Source organism: Gorilla gorilla, chromosome 11, assembly GCF_029281585.2.
Source record: "Gorilla gorilla gorilla isolate KB3781 chromosome 11, NHGRI_mGorGor1-v2.1_pri, whole genome shotgun sequence".
Lineage (NCBI taxonomy): Eukaryota > Metazoa > Chordata > Mammalia > Primates > Hominidae > Gorilla > Gorilla gorilla.
The window spans coordinates 108150664-108166624 of record NC_073235.2 but is presented as its reverse complement, the minus strand read 5'-3'; the positions used below and the strand labels follow the sequence as shown (position 1 = coordinate 108166624).

Here is a 15961-nt window from a genome sequence, read left to right as displayed (position 1 = left end):
ACTATTCTCATCTGTATAGCAATGTATTAAGACTCTACTGTATACATGGCCTTATGTTAGGTTCTGGGTGTAACAAGTGATGGGTATAAAACAAAGTCTCTTATTTCAAGGAATTTATAGTTCAATGGGGTGGAAAGGGGCAGTGGAGAATAATCCAATTCAGGGTGTTTTTAGGGCACTGGGAAGGTGCTAAGTAAATGCTATGGAAGTTTAAAAGAAGAAGAGCAAAGGAAGCTGGCATGGGTTTTGGCAGGGGGACTTGGAGGCATCTTGGAGGCAGGAGGAGGAGTATATCAAACGGGCGGCTGTAACTGGGGTCACAAGAGTGGGACATGAATGTTAGGCAGGTACTTTTGGAATCATCATAGAGATGGGCATTGAATTGGCAGGAACGGAGGAGACGGCACAGAGAGAATCCATGTGGAGCAAAAGGCGGGAAGCAGAGTCTGGTGGAAATATCAATGGTGTGGGCAGAAGCCTGGGGCAAGAGGCTATAGTGTGAGTGGGTTGAGTGGAAATAGAACCAACAGGTATAGCCCACTTTTTCTTAGGAAATGTGGGAAAAGGAAGGTTGAGCAAGGGTCTTTGTTTTTCTCTGACATACAAGAGTCAATTTAATGGGGTAGACCTGCCACATGAGTCCTGCTCAGGTATAAGTCTGGTAGTTGCATGTTCAGCACTGCCCAGTCCTGAGATAATAGGAGTATCTTAGCAGTATTTCTGGATCTTTCCCACCAGCAAATAGGGTGCTGCTGTCATGCCATGTCTGCCCTGGGAGCTAGAGCATCATGCTCCACCTTCCTGGTTAACTCGCCCTGGGTATGGCCTCCACCACTGGAGCAATGCCTACTCCTGCACCCAAGTCTTGCTGGACAGGAGCCCTGGCCTCTTGCCTAGAGCCAAGTCAGCATGCTGAATCTGTTATAAACCCCCTCTCCATAGCACTGCTGTCTACTATCATGTCCATTAGCTCAGCTTATCACTCAGATCACAGTAGATTGCTATGTTCTCTTGCACTTGACCATCCAGACCACTGGTCTTTCCTGAGTCGGCGAATCCTTCAGCTTCAGTGAGTTCCCCCAGCATATCCCCATGCAGGTGCTGCTTCCTCTTCTCCACACAGTGGGGAATCCTGGCAAACTGTGCCCCTGAAGTTGTGCATCTATGATAGTAGGCAGGGGGAGGAAAGCAACGCCAAAAGGATTAAAGATGCTGCCGAGAGAGGGTAGTTGGTGGCTCAAGGTTCCCCAAGAAGCCAGGGAGAATGAGCTCTGGTGTGTGGGTTTGCCTCATTACAGGAAGGCACATTTCTTCCCCTGAGATAAAATAAAAAAAGAGCTAACAATAAAAAATCCTTCAATGCACTACACAGGCTCTTTGCTGAGGGTTTTGCTTGTATTATTGTATTTAATACTCATACCAGCACTATTACCGAGGCTCTAATATCATCCCCAATTTGCAGATTAGAAAACAGAGCCTGAAGCAATTCCATCACTGCCCAAGGCCACACAGGTGGTAAGTGATGAAACTGGGGCTATAATCATGGCCTGACTCCGAGCTCAGGCCCTCAGTGCATCCCCTTGGGAAGCGTGTGTGAGCTAAGATGCAGGAGTCTGAGCTGCAGGAGCAGAAGTTGAGGGGCTAACGTTGAATGCCTCAAGGTCATAAAGCAAAGGAAGTGAGATCACCTCCAGAGACTGGGCTTGGGGAGTTTAGTCATCTTCGTAGAACTTAACGGGAGTAGAAAGGGTTGGAATGGCCACTGTGGGATAGTCAGGGGAGTTGACAACATGACTACAGAAAAAATGCTGGACGGCAGCAGGGACCCAGCTGGTGCTGCATAATGTGAATTTTGTAGTGGAACCCATGAATGCAGTTTTACGAGTCTCTCCAGCAACCTTTTGCCGCCCACGCATGTAGGACCACAGAAGAGCTGCAGTGCCTTTTGCTCACTCCCTAGGACTCCACACTTGATTCTAAGTCCGGAAAAGCAACATCATGCGCCGACGCACAGAGCCATCTGCAGAGAGGGGGATAATGGGATCCCATGGGGCCAGGGATGGGCCGGGTGGGAATGATGGAGGCTTGAGATGGGAAGAGTGGAGAGTTCACTGCTGAAGGGACTGACCACAAGGAGGCCTGCGAAATCAGAATGGGACCTGGGAGAATTGCAAGCGGCTGGCAGGCTGGAGTGAAAAAGGAGCCATTTGCAAAAACACATACGTTGATGTTCGCACATCATAGCAGCCTAGGAAACAGCCACTTCCCTACTCACCTAGGGTGAGTAATAATTTGTGTCAGGCAAGAATAAAGGAATGCTGATTTCATTCTGTTTACTACCAAGAAAACTGGGGGCTGTTCAGGCTGGTAAAACATTGGCCCTGGTACAGGTCTGGTGTTTACTAACGAGGTTGTATTACAACCACACTCTGCTTTCCAAAACAGCACCCTCAGGAGAAAAGAAGTCAAGTCATTTTTCTTAGGAGGCAGAAGATTTAACATTGCTTAACAATAACACTTAACATGGCTTAGCCCTTAGCCTTAGGCAACCTCATAACTACCAAGTGCTGGGAATTGTCTTTTTCCTGTGCTGGCCAGCGCTCTGGCTTTATTTTGTGAAATGTCATTTAGCCTGGCAGTGGGCTGCATGGGCCTGCTTTAAAGATGACCGAGTTCCATGAAAGCACTTGACCAGAGCTCCTCACCTACTCCATGTGCTGTGGAGCATTTTCTCTCTGTGTCGATGGCTCCAAATTTGGCATAGAAATCAATGTTATTGAATTGTTCCTAAAAACTACTGTGAAGCATTGCACAAACAACATAGGAACCCAATCAGTCAGTAGCATATTAAGTTCTCTATAAGGTTGGCCACCGACTTCCTACAGATGGATTTATTCCTGTTTTTAATTAAAAATTTAACTCCATAAATATTTCAAAGCTCCCTGCCTCTGTGATGAAGAGGGATCCGGTGCCTACCGAGATGTGCTCGCTCACTCTCCTGGCAAAAGGAGACAGCGGTGGAGCTGGTGTGATTCAATTAAGTGGACAGTAAAATCTCCAGGGGGAAAGACAAGAAAACCAGGGTAAATGTCACTGGCACTCAGAGCAGCATCTGCATACCTTTTCAGAAGCCAGCAGTACGTCTCCGGCCTCTGCTTTCTGCATCTCATTAGTTTAATTTGGAGCCCCCCACCCATGGACCAGGGCGCAATGCCTAGGAGGGAGCTTTGCATCTCCTCTTTAGATGCTGGGATGCAGCATCCCCATTTAAAAGCCACTGCCAGGGGTCCCCCTTGCATTTATCTGAGCCCTATTTATTCTCCACCATGGCTGCCTCTGGTTGCCAGGTAGCTGCAAAGGTCTGTTTGCACATGCAACTAATTGTTCTTACCATTGTGTACGTGGGTGAGTGAACTTTTTGCCAGAATTATTTCCAGTTTGAGATGCTTCCCTTTCAGCTACAGTTTTATTCTGGGGCTGGCGGGATTTTGTCAATTCATACATTCATAAAGAGCCATAAACAGCATAAATGTATTATCTTTGACAGAAAACCCCCACCACAGTGTTTAATCCTAAAATATACTTGTTTAGAGTCAGCCACGAGTAAGTATTTCAGGGATTAGCGAAAATAAACAAGAGTTGGAAATTCAGAAGACTTTAATAATTACAAACAGAAGCATTGGTTGTACTACTGTAAAAGGCTGATTTGCTTGACTCCTTTGCTAACAGTAGAGTCCTGAGGATGGACTGGGACTGTGCCTCCGGTTTCCATATTATCAGGGCCTGGTACATACTAGGTGATCACCAGATACATGGTGAATGAATGAATGAATGAGTGAAATTTATAGAATTTTAAATGCTATTTCTGTGCCTCCGAATTGTACCCAAAAACTCCATTTCTGCACTCTGAGTGCAGATTGGTCAGGAAGATTTTAAACTGTTTCCAGTTTTCCTTTTTTTACTCCCTCTCATAAGAACATTCTATTTTCCATCTGCCTTAACCACAATTTCCATATACTTCAACAGTGAAAGCCGGAAATCTTATATGTAAAACAAATTTTTGGAAACTACCTCCATTTTTAAAATGAAACAAAATGTAACTGTCCCTTGGGGATGATTCCCCATTCCTTGGGGGAACGGTTCCGGGACTGCACCTCCCGCACCCCAGCCCCTGACCTCAGATACCAGAATCCACAGATGCTCAAGTCCTTGATATAAAATGGAATCGTATTAGTATATAACCTATGCACTTCTTCCCATACACTTTATATCATCCCTAGATTACTTATAATACTGAGTACAATGTAAAGACTATGCAAATAGTTGTTATACTGTACTGTTTAGGGAATAATGACATGAAAAAAAGTTTGTACATGATCAGTACCATTGTGACTGTCTTTTTTTTCTTGGATATTTGTGATCTGAGGTTGATCGAATCCATGGATGTGAAACCCATAGATACTGAGGGCCAGTTGTACTAAGCCAAGGAAAATAGAAACAGGAGGAAGCTAATCACAAATAAGAAAAACTTATTAGACAACATCTATTAAAGAAAAGAAAACAGGAAGATAAATAAAATATAACTTTATAAAAGTTTAAAAATATTGTATTTTGGGTGTCCTGCCTAATCAGAACAAAACAGCTTCTCTGCTAGATTTCAGATTTTATTACTTTTAAAAATAACATACTATTTATAAGAGCAGATGGTCACTTTGGCTTTGCCCATTGTAATGTTCAGGGTGTTCGTTTTGTAAAATCACACAGAGGTACAGTCAACATACAATGTCAAACAGTCACAGCATCTCTGAGTTGTCACTTTAACAGCTCAGTTTTGATAAAAAAGCTCTGCTTGGGGTCTTTCCCCCACCCCTTTAAAAGGCAATATTTGAAAACACTGCAACTTTCTGCGTGGCATTAACCTTACTTTGTTTCTCTTTTGGATGCATTAATTCTCACACTCTCACCTCACCTAACTCCCATCGTAGCTGGACTGTAGGTACTCTTGGAAAAGCTGTTTCTTTGTCATGTGCTACTGATAGCAAACTAAAATTCCTCTTCATCTCACCAATAACAGCACAAGTTTTGAGAACTGTATCTCATTTTCAAGGGTGTTGAGTTACAGTATGAGTGGATCATGTCAGGCGAGGGTGGCCCAGCAAACTTTTCCCATGCAGTTGTTTCTTTCCCCCACTGGGTCTGTGCCTCTCAGCAATATTTGCTTATTGCCTTGAGAACAAGGTCAGATTCTAAATCAGGCAAAGAACACCTTCCTAAGTTCACATTTCTTTCCTGCTTCTTAACACCCACATGAAACTCCAAGCTTAAGACTGGCCCGCCATTCCTCGTGCGTAACTCCTAGGACAGAGGAGTTACTATTTGATTGTCTCTAAGCTTGGTGCAGGATGTTCAATACCATTTTTATAGCAATGGCTTAGGATTTCCATTTAGTATCCAATATTCTTGCTGACACGTTCAATTGCAATGATATACTATTTTCTCCCCTTAAAAATAACCCACAAGTGTTTCAATTATTAGCACATTTGTGAAGATGGAACTAGGGCTACAGCAGACGGCAGCAAGGCAAAATTATAACATATTCCCTATTTCAAAGCCAGATTTCTATTTCATGTAGACTTCTCTAAAGACTTCATTTGTAGGTGAGCTGGAGATGGGAGACCTCTCTGTGATCTACCTGGGTAAGGATGCGTACTGCCTCTCCATCCCTTCAAAGCGGAGGTTGTGTGCATTCCCATCTGGACCCTTTCCAGGCACCTGTGGAGAGAAAAGTAATTAGAGATGAAGATCCATTATACACCCTGGTTACTGACAATGCATCTCGAAATTATAATCAGTGCACAAATGCTGTTACTGCCTGCCAAAAATCAACCACGGAAAAGCAAGCAAGAACTCCACATTGCTATAGGAATTGATGATCAAGCCACAAACATGGCATTTAACAACAAAGTCACTTCTTTCAAAAAAGGGTCACTGTCAAACTGACTCCCTCATGTCCCCATGCCAGGAATATTCTGTAGGATGCTAGACTATTTTCTTCTTCTTCTTCTTTTTTTAAAACTGATTTTAGTTTTTAGAATAGTTGTAGGTTTACAGAAACATTGAACAGGTAGTATAGAGACTTCCCATACATCCTGTACCCAGTTTCCCTCTTATCGCTAGCTAACGTTAGTATGGCACATTTCTTAAAGTTAATCCATGTTGATACATTATTGTTAACTAAAGTCTACAGTTTATTTACATTTTTAACTAATGCTATTTTTCTGTCCCTGGATCCCATCCAGTATGTTACATTTAGTTTTCATGCCATTATAGCTCTTCTTGGCTGTGAAAAGACCATATTTTTAAAAGCACCGTTTCTGGCTGGGTGCGGTGGCTCATGCCTGCAATCCCAGCACTTTGTTGGGAGGTCAAGAGGGGGGTGGATTGCCTGAGGTCTGGAGTCTGAGACCAGACTGGCCAACATAGTGAAACCCCCATCTCTGCTGAAAATACAAAAATTAGCTGGGTGTGGTGACGCACACCTGTAGTCCCAGTTACTCAGGAGGCCGACGCAGGAGAATCACTTGAACCCGGGAGGCAGAGGTTGCAGTGAGCCCACATCATGCCACTGCACTCCAGTCTGGTTGACATAGTGAGACTTTGTCTCAAAATAAATAAATAAACAAACAAATAAATAAAAGCACCTTTTCTATAAAACCTTTCTTTACTAACAAGGGTTGCTGACAATCAACTGTCTACTCCACAGCATCCATGATGCCCCCCTCTGACCACCCTGAACCTCAGTTCTCTCTCTCACGAATGGCCACCCATCAGTGATGAACTGTTTTCTATCTAGTGTTGGTCTTTACTGTTTTTGTCCCTTCCTCTGTATGTCCTGTGTTTACCTCTCTTGGGGTCTTTTCCATCAGCCTCTGAGATCCTAAAGGGCAGTGACTGGCCCCAGTAGGTTTTCAATACTGTGTGTTGGTTTCTTAATGAAAAGATATTGTATCTCATTCTTCTGTAGCTATCATGCCAACTAAAAACAGGATGAACACGTAACAGGTATTTAAAAGTACTTGATTACTGATTGATTCCCCACCTGTTCACCTCAACACACTTGGTATCACATGGACCACTCATGTGCTTGCTTTTGCTCTTGGATATCCCTCACACATGGGCATGGAAGGACTAAATAGAAAACTTGGACTATCAGGTGGGAAGGAAGAGATTTTTGCCAGTAAGCACAGGAAGGAACTAACAGTGTCAAGGTCAGTAGGGAAAATTTTTCTAGGCGGTAATCAACCACCTGGAAGTTATTTTCTTCTTACCAAAAGTCCCGGCTCTCCATAAAACCACCATTCCATCCCAGCTTGTGCAGAGTGTGTATATGGGGTTGGGGATATGGGGAGCGATGTTGCAAAACAAGTATACACTTGCACGTAGATTAAGAAAGACTATTCTTGGTGTTTAATTATTGTGGGAGGACCTTTAGAGTGTGTCCTATAAAACCTCTTTAAATTTCATCAATAGGTGGAACATGAGACACTGGGGTTATCTGAGAGGGCAGGAGTCCAGTGAGCTACTACGTAGGTAGGGATGAAGACTTTATATCTTTAAAGCAATCACAGACAGAGAGATTGAGAATTCTCTGCAGTAGGATAAAAGCCTTGGTTTAAATTTCTGAACTTTCTACCAAAACCAGAGGCAAGGATGGTGACAGACAGGGGATTAAAAAAAAAAAAAAGAAAAGGAAGAAGTGAAGGACAGAAACATTGTCCTCACCCATTCCTACCTAAGGTTTGCTTTCTTGTGTTTTTAAACTATTTCTTATGGAAAGAGAATTCCTGCAAATATCAATACTATGCTGAAGGTTATTAATTGTGATTGTTGGAAAATCACTATGCTTATGTATCCATAGTATAGCTCTGGATATTCCAACTGAACTTTTTCTTGTAGCTATAAAGTTCCAAGTTAATAGTTTCAGCACTGTTATCCAGAACTGTCAAAGTTCCAAGCTAATAGTTTCAGCACTGTTATCCAGAACTGTCCTGGCATAATGATAATAGCAGTCAGTATTCTGTTGCCTTGAGGAGACCACATGCCTGTTACTGTTCTGGTGCCTTGAGGAACAGATTATGTATGTATATATATATATACACCCACACACACACAATTATATGTATTTATAACATATGATTATGTATATATACATACAAATATACATATATACATACAAATATACATATAAAATATTCAAATATACATAAAATATACATATATACATATAAATATGCATATATTTGTATATTTGCATGTATATACATATATGTGTTTATATATAGTATACATACACACACCTATGAAATATACCCAACAGCATATAAGATTGTATGAAATGTAAGGTGATCCTTATTCTTAAGGGATTTTCTGTCTTGTTGGGAAAACAGCATTCAAACTGAAATAACCAAAGAATGAAATAGGATAATGTATTTTCAAGTGCCATTCAGGATGTTATCAGCAGTAGCACAGATGAGGCCTGGAGGTGTCAGGAAAAACTTCATGGAAGTACCAGAACTTGGGCCAGTCTTCAAAAGATAGGCAGCAAGCTTGCACATAAGAAATTATTCTGTCCTTCACTAATTGTGTATATCTTTGTATGTTTCTCTATTGATACTGCAACATCATTAATGCAGTCATTCACTGTATTCAAAGCAATGAAGAAATCCAGCGGGTCTCCTCATGGAAACAGGCCTGCAAACAATTGTGGTACAATGAGATCACTGTGGAAGTCTGAGGAAGGAGGCAGTGGGAGTCCGCAGGAACAAATTCCAAAGTCCACCTGGGAGAGTTGAAGACAGCGTCATACAGGTGTTGAAGCGTCATCTCAAACCTGAATATGGATGAGGAGGAGTTTTTCTGGGGCAGAAGGGTGTAGGAGTAGTAGGATAAGCCATTCAAGTAAAGAGCACAAAAGTGAAAAACCATGGAGGCATATCGAAAGCACTGTGTCTTCAGGGAATTTGAAGATTTTGCAAAGGTAGAAACAAGGTATGAAAAAAAGAATACTACTAACTAGCAACTATACTACTGTTGCTCCTACTGTGGCTATTGCTGTTACCACCACCACTGCAATTTTTAAAAAGAAACTAGTTTTTAGAGCAGTTTTAGGTTCACAAACAAATTAGGGCGGCATACAGATTTCCATATAGTCCCACCCCTCCACATGCATAGCCTCCTTCATTACCTGCATGCCCACCAGTGTGCTACAACTGTTACAACTCACTAACTTACATTGACACATTATAATCACTCACAGCCCATAGTTTACATTAGGGCTCTCTCTAGGTGTTACTCATTCTATGGGTTTGGACAAATGTATAATGGCCTGTATTCATCATTTCTGTACCATACAGAGAATTTTCATGGCCCTAAACATCTTAAGTGCTCTGCCTATTCATCACTCCTTCCCCCAGGTCCTGGTAACCAATGATCTTTTTACTCTTTTCATAGTCAGTTCCAGAGTGTCATATAGTTGGTATCACACAGTACGCAGTCTTTTCAGATTGGCTTCTTTTACTTGGTCATATGCATTTAAGTTTGCTCCATGCTTTTTCATGGCTTGATAGCTCATTTCTTTCCAAGGCTAAGTAATATTCCAGGGTCCAGATGTAGCACAGTTTATTTAGTCATTCACCTACTAAAATGCATCTTAGTTGCCTCCAAATTTTGGCAATTATGAATAAAGACGTAAACATTTATGTGCAGGTTTTTGTGTGGATGTCAGTTTTCAACTCCTTTGGGTAAATACTAAGGAAGGCGATTGCTGGATCATATGGTGAGACTATGTTTAGTTTCACAATAAACCACCAAATTGTCTTCTAAAGTAGTGATACCATTTTGAATTCCCACCAGAATTCAACGAATGAGAGTTCCTGGTGAATGAGAGTTCCTGGTGTTCCACTTCCTTGTTAGCATTTGGTGTGGTCAGTGTTCCCAATTGTAGCCATTCTAATAGGTGTGTAGTCATATCTCATTGCTGTTTTGCCATTTCCTTGATGACATGTGATGTAGAACATCTTTTCACAGTCTTATTTGCCATATGTATATCTTCTTTGCTTCTTTGGTGAGGGATCCATTGAGGTCTTTGGCCCATTTTGTATTTAGGTTGTTTTCTTGTTGAGTTTTAAGATTTCTTTCTGTATTTTGGATACTTCATTATCAGATGTGTCTTTTGCAAACGTTTTTCTCCCAATCTGTAGCTTCTCTCCTCATTCTCTTGACAGTGTCTTCCACAGAGCAAAATTTTTTAATTTTAATAAAGTTCAATGTATTAATTTTATCTTTCACAGATCATGCCTTTGGTCTTATATCGAAAAAATCATCATCAAACCCTAGGTCATCTAGATTTTCTTGTATTTTACCTCCTGGGAATTTATAGTTTTTAAGATTATTCTTGCCATAACTTGGAGAGTTCAGTGAAGGTCTGAGCCAGAGATTGTAAGAGCATAAACCTGAGGGTTTTTCAAAGGATGAAGACAAGACAGTGTCCTTAGGATTTCAAAGAGGTAAGAGCAATAGGATTGACTGTGGATTAAAGGGAGTGATGTATTTAGAATAATGCCCAAGTTTCTGAGCTTAGCAACTACATGGTTTTGGTAATACTCACCAAAACAGGAATAAATGAAGGACAGATTTTGGAGTAGAGGTGGAAGGAGGGACTATCTAGACATATTAAACTGACTTGAGACATGTCAATGGAGATGTCTGATCGTTGAGTATAATGGTTTGCAACTTAGAGCAGTCTGGACTAGAGATGTAGTATTGGGAAACGTTCAGCATACAGATGGTACCAGAAAGCTTGGAAAAGAATGCCCAGGAAGAGTCTGTAGGGACCAAATAAATGAGAAGAGAGAGGAACACTAATACTATTCTTAGGAACACCATCATTTAAAGGGCAGGCCAAAAACACTGAACCCAGGAGGAAGTCTGAGAAAAAGTAGTTGGTTCAGAAGAAAACCAGGAAAATGTTTTATTGTAGAAACCAAGAAAAGAATTCCATGAAGGGAGTGTTCAACAGTGTCAAAACAGTGAAGAGCTTCAGTAAGACAGGGACTGTGTGTTAGTACACTTCACCCGATCCACCCTTCTTGTAGAGTGTCACCTTCAATTACAGAGCCTGGAAAGCTAAAAACTACCTTTCTCTGGATTCCCTTGCAGCCAATGTACTGGCATGATTTAAGTTAGGCCATAACATTTGGAAAATAGAATTGAGGCAGTGGCCATACTTCCGCTGTTTATTATGGCAAGACTGACTAAATGAGAGGTATGCTTGGTTTTCCTGTGGCAGCTTTAGCAGCTGTAACATTGCTAGTTTGGGGAGTGAAATGTAACTTTTATAGTTGGTCTTAGAACTGGTGGCAGGAGAGGTGGCTTTCTGATTGTGGCATCTTCCTAATCATGGTGGCTCCTGATATGAGCATTGTGTGGCTCTGCAGTCTAAAACTTCCTACACAGAAATAGCAACAGCTCCCCCAGTAGCTCAGTTCTGGAGTGTGGCTTGGAAAAATCATTCCTGAAAGCTTATCCAAGAATTTTTTTCTTTAACATCCCTTATGGTTCTATAAGCTCATTACTATGGTATAATAAATTTATTCTTTCTTAAGCTACAGTAGATGTTGCTCTCTGCAACTGAACAGAGACCACTATAAAGTCTGCAAAAATATTTTTTGGAATCGTCAATGAGATGGTGATTGGTGGTTTATTGAGAGTGATTTCGGTGGATTGATGGGGAGAGAAAGCCAGACTCTCTGGTGCTGAAAACCTTTCTAGTTTTCTAATAAATAAATACTGTTTATACTGTCTTACGCTGTCACGCTTATGGAATGGGATTAATACTTTCAAATATGTAAACATGTATTAGTGTCTCCTAGGTAGAGTAACATGTGAAGTACCATAAGACATAGAGATGAGAAAAAGTCCTCTCCCTCAGGGATACAATGTTAGTTAATGAAAATGGTGGGGCTACATTTCTGTTCCATTATCCAAAAAAACAGATTTAATCATTTTTTTCTCCATTAAATGATTATTGTGGAAAACCACCCCAAAATGACCTCTGTTAACATTTATAAACACATACATATTTTAATGGCATATAGAGCTGTTTTCTCATCTGTTTATTAATGACAGTTTTGTATGCTATTGAATATATTTTAAAACATGATTTTTAATGGCTATATAATATCCCATTATATGGAGAAATCATAATTCATGTAATCTACTCCTATAATTTGATCAATTTTTAACACTCGGTTAGAAATGGTGGCAACATAGATTAGTGTGTTGGGTACAAATATTCTTACAAGAGCTGCAAATAGAGGATAGGAAATTGCAGATAGAGGGTTGCTAAAGGGAAGCCAATTTTAAGAAGTTGTGGTTAAGTCCTTAGGAAGTAAGATGACTTGAAGAGGGAGTGAGGGAGAGAAAACAGACACAGGCATTTATAAGCTCACTTCTCATTTTTCTCTGTGCTCAACAAGGCTCAGAAATATTCCTGCTTGAAGAACTCCTTATTAGGTAATTTTCCTCATCACAAAAAAATAAGGTCAGCAGCTTCAATCCAATTAATTTTTTTAAAATCCCTTTATCTTACTTCGTATCATGCAGGTTTTTTTTTCTTTTTAATGTAGTGACCTAAATATATGTCTGACAGAAACAATCTTGACTTAAGCCATAACAGAAATCTAGCCTTTTACACAACAGTGTAACGTTAGAACTTACGCCTGGATTTGGGGCATATTTATCTTTCCTTTACTGATATAGCTCAGGAAGTGAAACTTCAGAGAGCTTATTCAAAACAATTTAAAGCACTCATACCTTGGTGCGCCTTGCACGTGGTGACCCTCTTTGGCTGGATTATGACAGCCTGTGACAAGCCTATCAGGAGGGCTTGGTGTTTGGAAGGAATGTTGAATTAAGGTGCTTTTAGTCCTTTGGAGTTCCCCCAGTTTCATTCACTCAATGCCTGCTGCCGGCTGGGGTAAGAGCCTTGTTAAAATAAAGCTATTAGTCTTTTCTTTACAAAAGCAAAGAGCTTGCTGCTTACATTCATGGTTCCTTAAATTAGTATGTATTTCTAGCCTGGCATTGCTAGAATCAGCAGTTTCATAAAGCAATATCCTAAAGAGGCCATTTAACCTCCCAATATTCCCCATTTGCAGATTAATGGCAGAGGAGAAGATATAATGCCTTTTCAAACATTTTTTAACAATTCATTAAAAATAAAAGAATAAATTACACAAGATTTTTCTGCAAATGTCTGCTGATGAAAAGTGGAAACAATTCAAAATTAACATGTTTTCCAGTTTCTATAGGTTAGGACACATTTTTGCCAATCTTGTAATTTATGTCCTCTAAGCCAATTTTCCTGAGGAAATTAAAAAGCTGCTGGGATGGAGAGGCCAAGCAAAGTTGCAATACGGCTTATTCACCTATATATAACATCCTCATTTACAAATATGTCTTACTTAGATCCATTACAAAAAATGAGTTTCATGCTGCCAGACACATCATAAGATTAAGATGCAAAGTATAAAAATTTAGATGCCATTTTAGGAAATGTGCCTTTCATTTCAAGTTGGTATCATGACAGATATTTTGGAGAAGTGTTTCACATTTCCAAAAGCTTTCTTCTAATTCCATTGCTCTTACCTAGCTATAGATTTGGCTGGAAGATGTTTAAAGGAATCAACACAACAAAAACTTCTAAAAAGTTATAAACTTGGCTTTCAGCATCTTCTAATATTAAGACTTTTGCTAAAATGCTATATGTTTCTAGGGGAACTAAGGGAAATGCTCTATTTAAACAAAAGGAAACTCATCAAAATAGGATGTTTAATTATTCATCTTCAGCAATATGTGGTATAATATGCCTGAGCTACGTATTTACAAATATGCCATCCAGAGAGGCGAAAGAACACACACTCATTCAAACTATTGTTTCTGAAGTGTTTGTTTTCCGCAATTTGATTTCAGTAATTTTGTGAAATAACTGGGTATTCAGCTTATAGACTAGTCTAGAACATCTGCTAGTTAAAAAAATACAGCAAATAAAATATTTTAAAAGTAACTCTTGGATAAGTCTTTTAACCGTACTGTGCCTACATTTTCCTTCCTTGCAACATGTCAGGGTTAAAACAGACATCCTGGAAGTCCCTTCTAACCTGTGCACATTTATAAAAGTTATCTTGCATCATTTCCACATTTATGTTGACCACTAACACCTCATTAATATAGTAACTGTGTGCAGGCACATGATGATTTTATAGCAGAATGACAGAGAAAAGCAACCTGCAAATTATGAAATTATAAAGTATTTATTGGGATTTAAGCATGAAATCTTATGGTAGCACCATCCAAGTACTAGCTGCATGTACACTGGGCTATGGCATCTTAATAACCTGAACTGTCTCTGTTATGATTGTCTTAGCAGAAAATAAAATCAGACATCTCCTGCCAGCTCTGTTTGTGTCTGGGCCTAAGATACGGTTGCCATAGAAACTATGATTGTGGATACAATTTTACAAATTTGGCTTCATCTATCAGATGCACTTTGTGTGTGTATGTGTGTGTATGTGCACGTGTGCGTATGTGCCTTGCCAACAAGCTTGAAGAGCAAACTCTGGCTCTGTGTCTTTAATTAAAGAGCCAGACACCATTCCTCATTTCCTATCCCCCATCTGTCTACCTACAAATAGAGATATTGTAACACTGGCTAAAAAGTAAACTCATACTTGAAAAAAGACAAAGGTCTGATGAAAAGAAAAAAAAAAAGGCATTAGGAAAAGCATTTCCTAAGAAATCTGTCACCTGTCTTGTGTTCTCCAGGAGCAGAGTACACAGGAATTTGATGTAATCTTAGTGACATTAATCACTAGATGCTCATATCTAGTACTTACTAAATTCGGTTTCTGTTTCATGGATGTATTCCATGAGTCATTTACTCCTTGCTGTTTTGTTTTATTGTACACTCTGTGACAGTGTTATTCACTCACCCCAAAACAGACAATGCTAACCCTCAAAATATGTTCAATTCTTAAATGATATACTAGTTCATATTATTTCTTATACTATCCCTTTTAGCTGATAAACTCTATAAAGCATATTCCTTGACCAAGCTCTCTAGCATATTTTAGGTATACTTCCGTTTATAAAGACCAAACATAGAAAAAAGAAACATTTGGAAAAGCTGAATATTTTGTATCTATTTCAGCCAGTGGGCAAGTTCTGGTCACTTCCATTTACAATTACCAAAAGAAAGGACTCTCTAGAACACTCCACTACCAGTATCATGAGTTGCAATCAGTGCTACCATTTCCATCTCTGCCTCATTTCACACATGAGGAAATGAAAGTTCAGAGATCATCAAGAGACTTGCCTAAGGGTGACACAGTGGCAAAGCCAGGATTTGAACTGAGATGTGTCTGACCCCAAAGCAACATTTCTCCCCCGACAATGCTGCTCATATGTTGGCAGGGATCACATAGTTACTGTCACTCTGTTTCCTAAATGAAGAACTGAGATGAAGGACTGGAAAGTTCAAATGAACCTATGGTGGTGATGCGATGGGACGTGTAAAATAGTCTGTGACTGTCTGCAAGTACTCACAGTGGTTTGTGGTCTTCTTAGCCATATCACTGAACTCCAATGGCCTAGTAATATTTATTTCTTACAGCTGGAGGCATTAATATTTGTATATATACTAATTTTTTGGTATAGCCAAAGTGTTTCCTAATAAGGAGATATGTGTTATAAAAATAGCCTGGTTTATGTACAGTTTTTTTTTCAGTTATTCATACATGGTATCAGTCTATTAATTTGGTTTACCTAAGATCTCAGATTGTAAGCTTCCTGAGTGCTAACACAATGCCTCCTTTTGGCACCATTGCATTCTCAAGGCCTGGCA

At 40.0% G+C, this 15961-nt stretch overlaps 1 protein-coding gene across 5 annotated transcripts in view; it reads right to left on the bottom strand.

Moving 5' to 3' along the window:
• The window catches only part of PARD3B (par-3 family cell polarity regulator beta), a 1084399-nt gene that overhangs the window by 61027 nt on the left and 1007411 nt on the right, over positions 1-15961 (bottom strand). For all 5 annotated transcript variants that reach the window (XM_063695123.1, XM_019022741.4, XM_019022742.3 and 2 more), the window contains one exon: positions 5693-5772. In XM_063695123.1, the coding sequence (XP_063551193.1) occupies positions 5693-5772 (80 nt within the window). The remainder of the gene's footprint in view (positions 1-5692; positions 5773-15961) is intronic.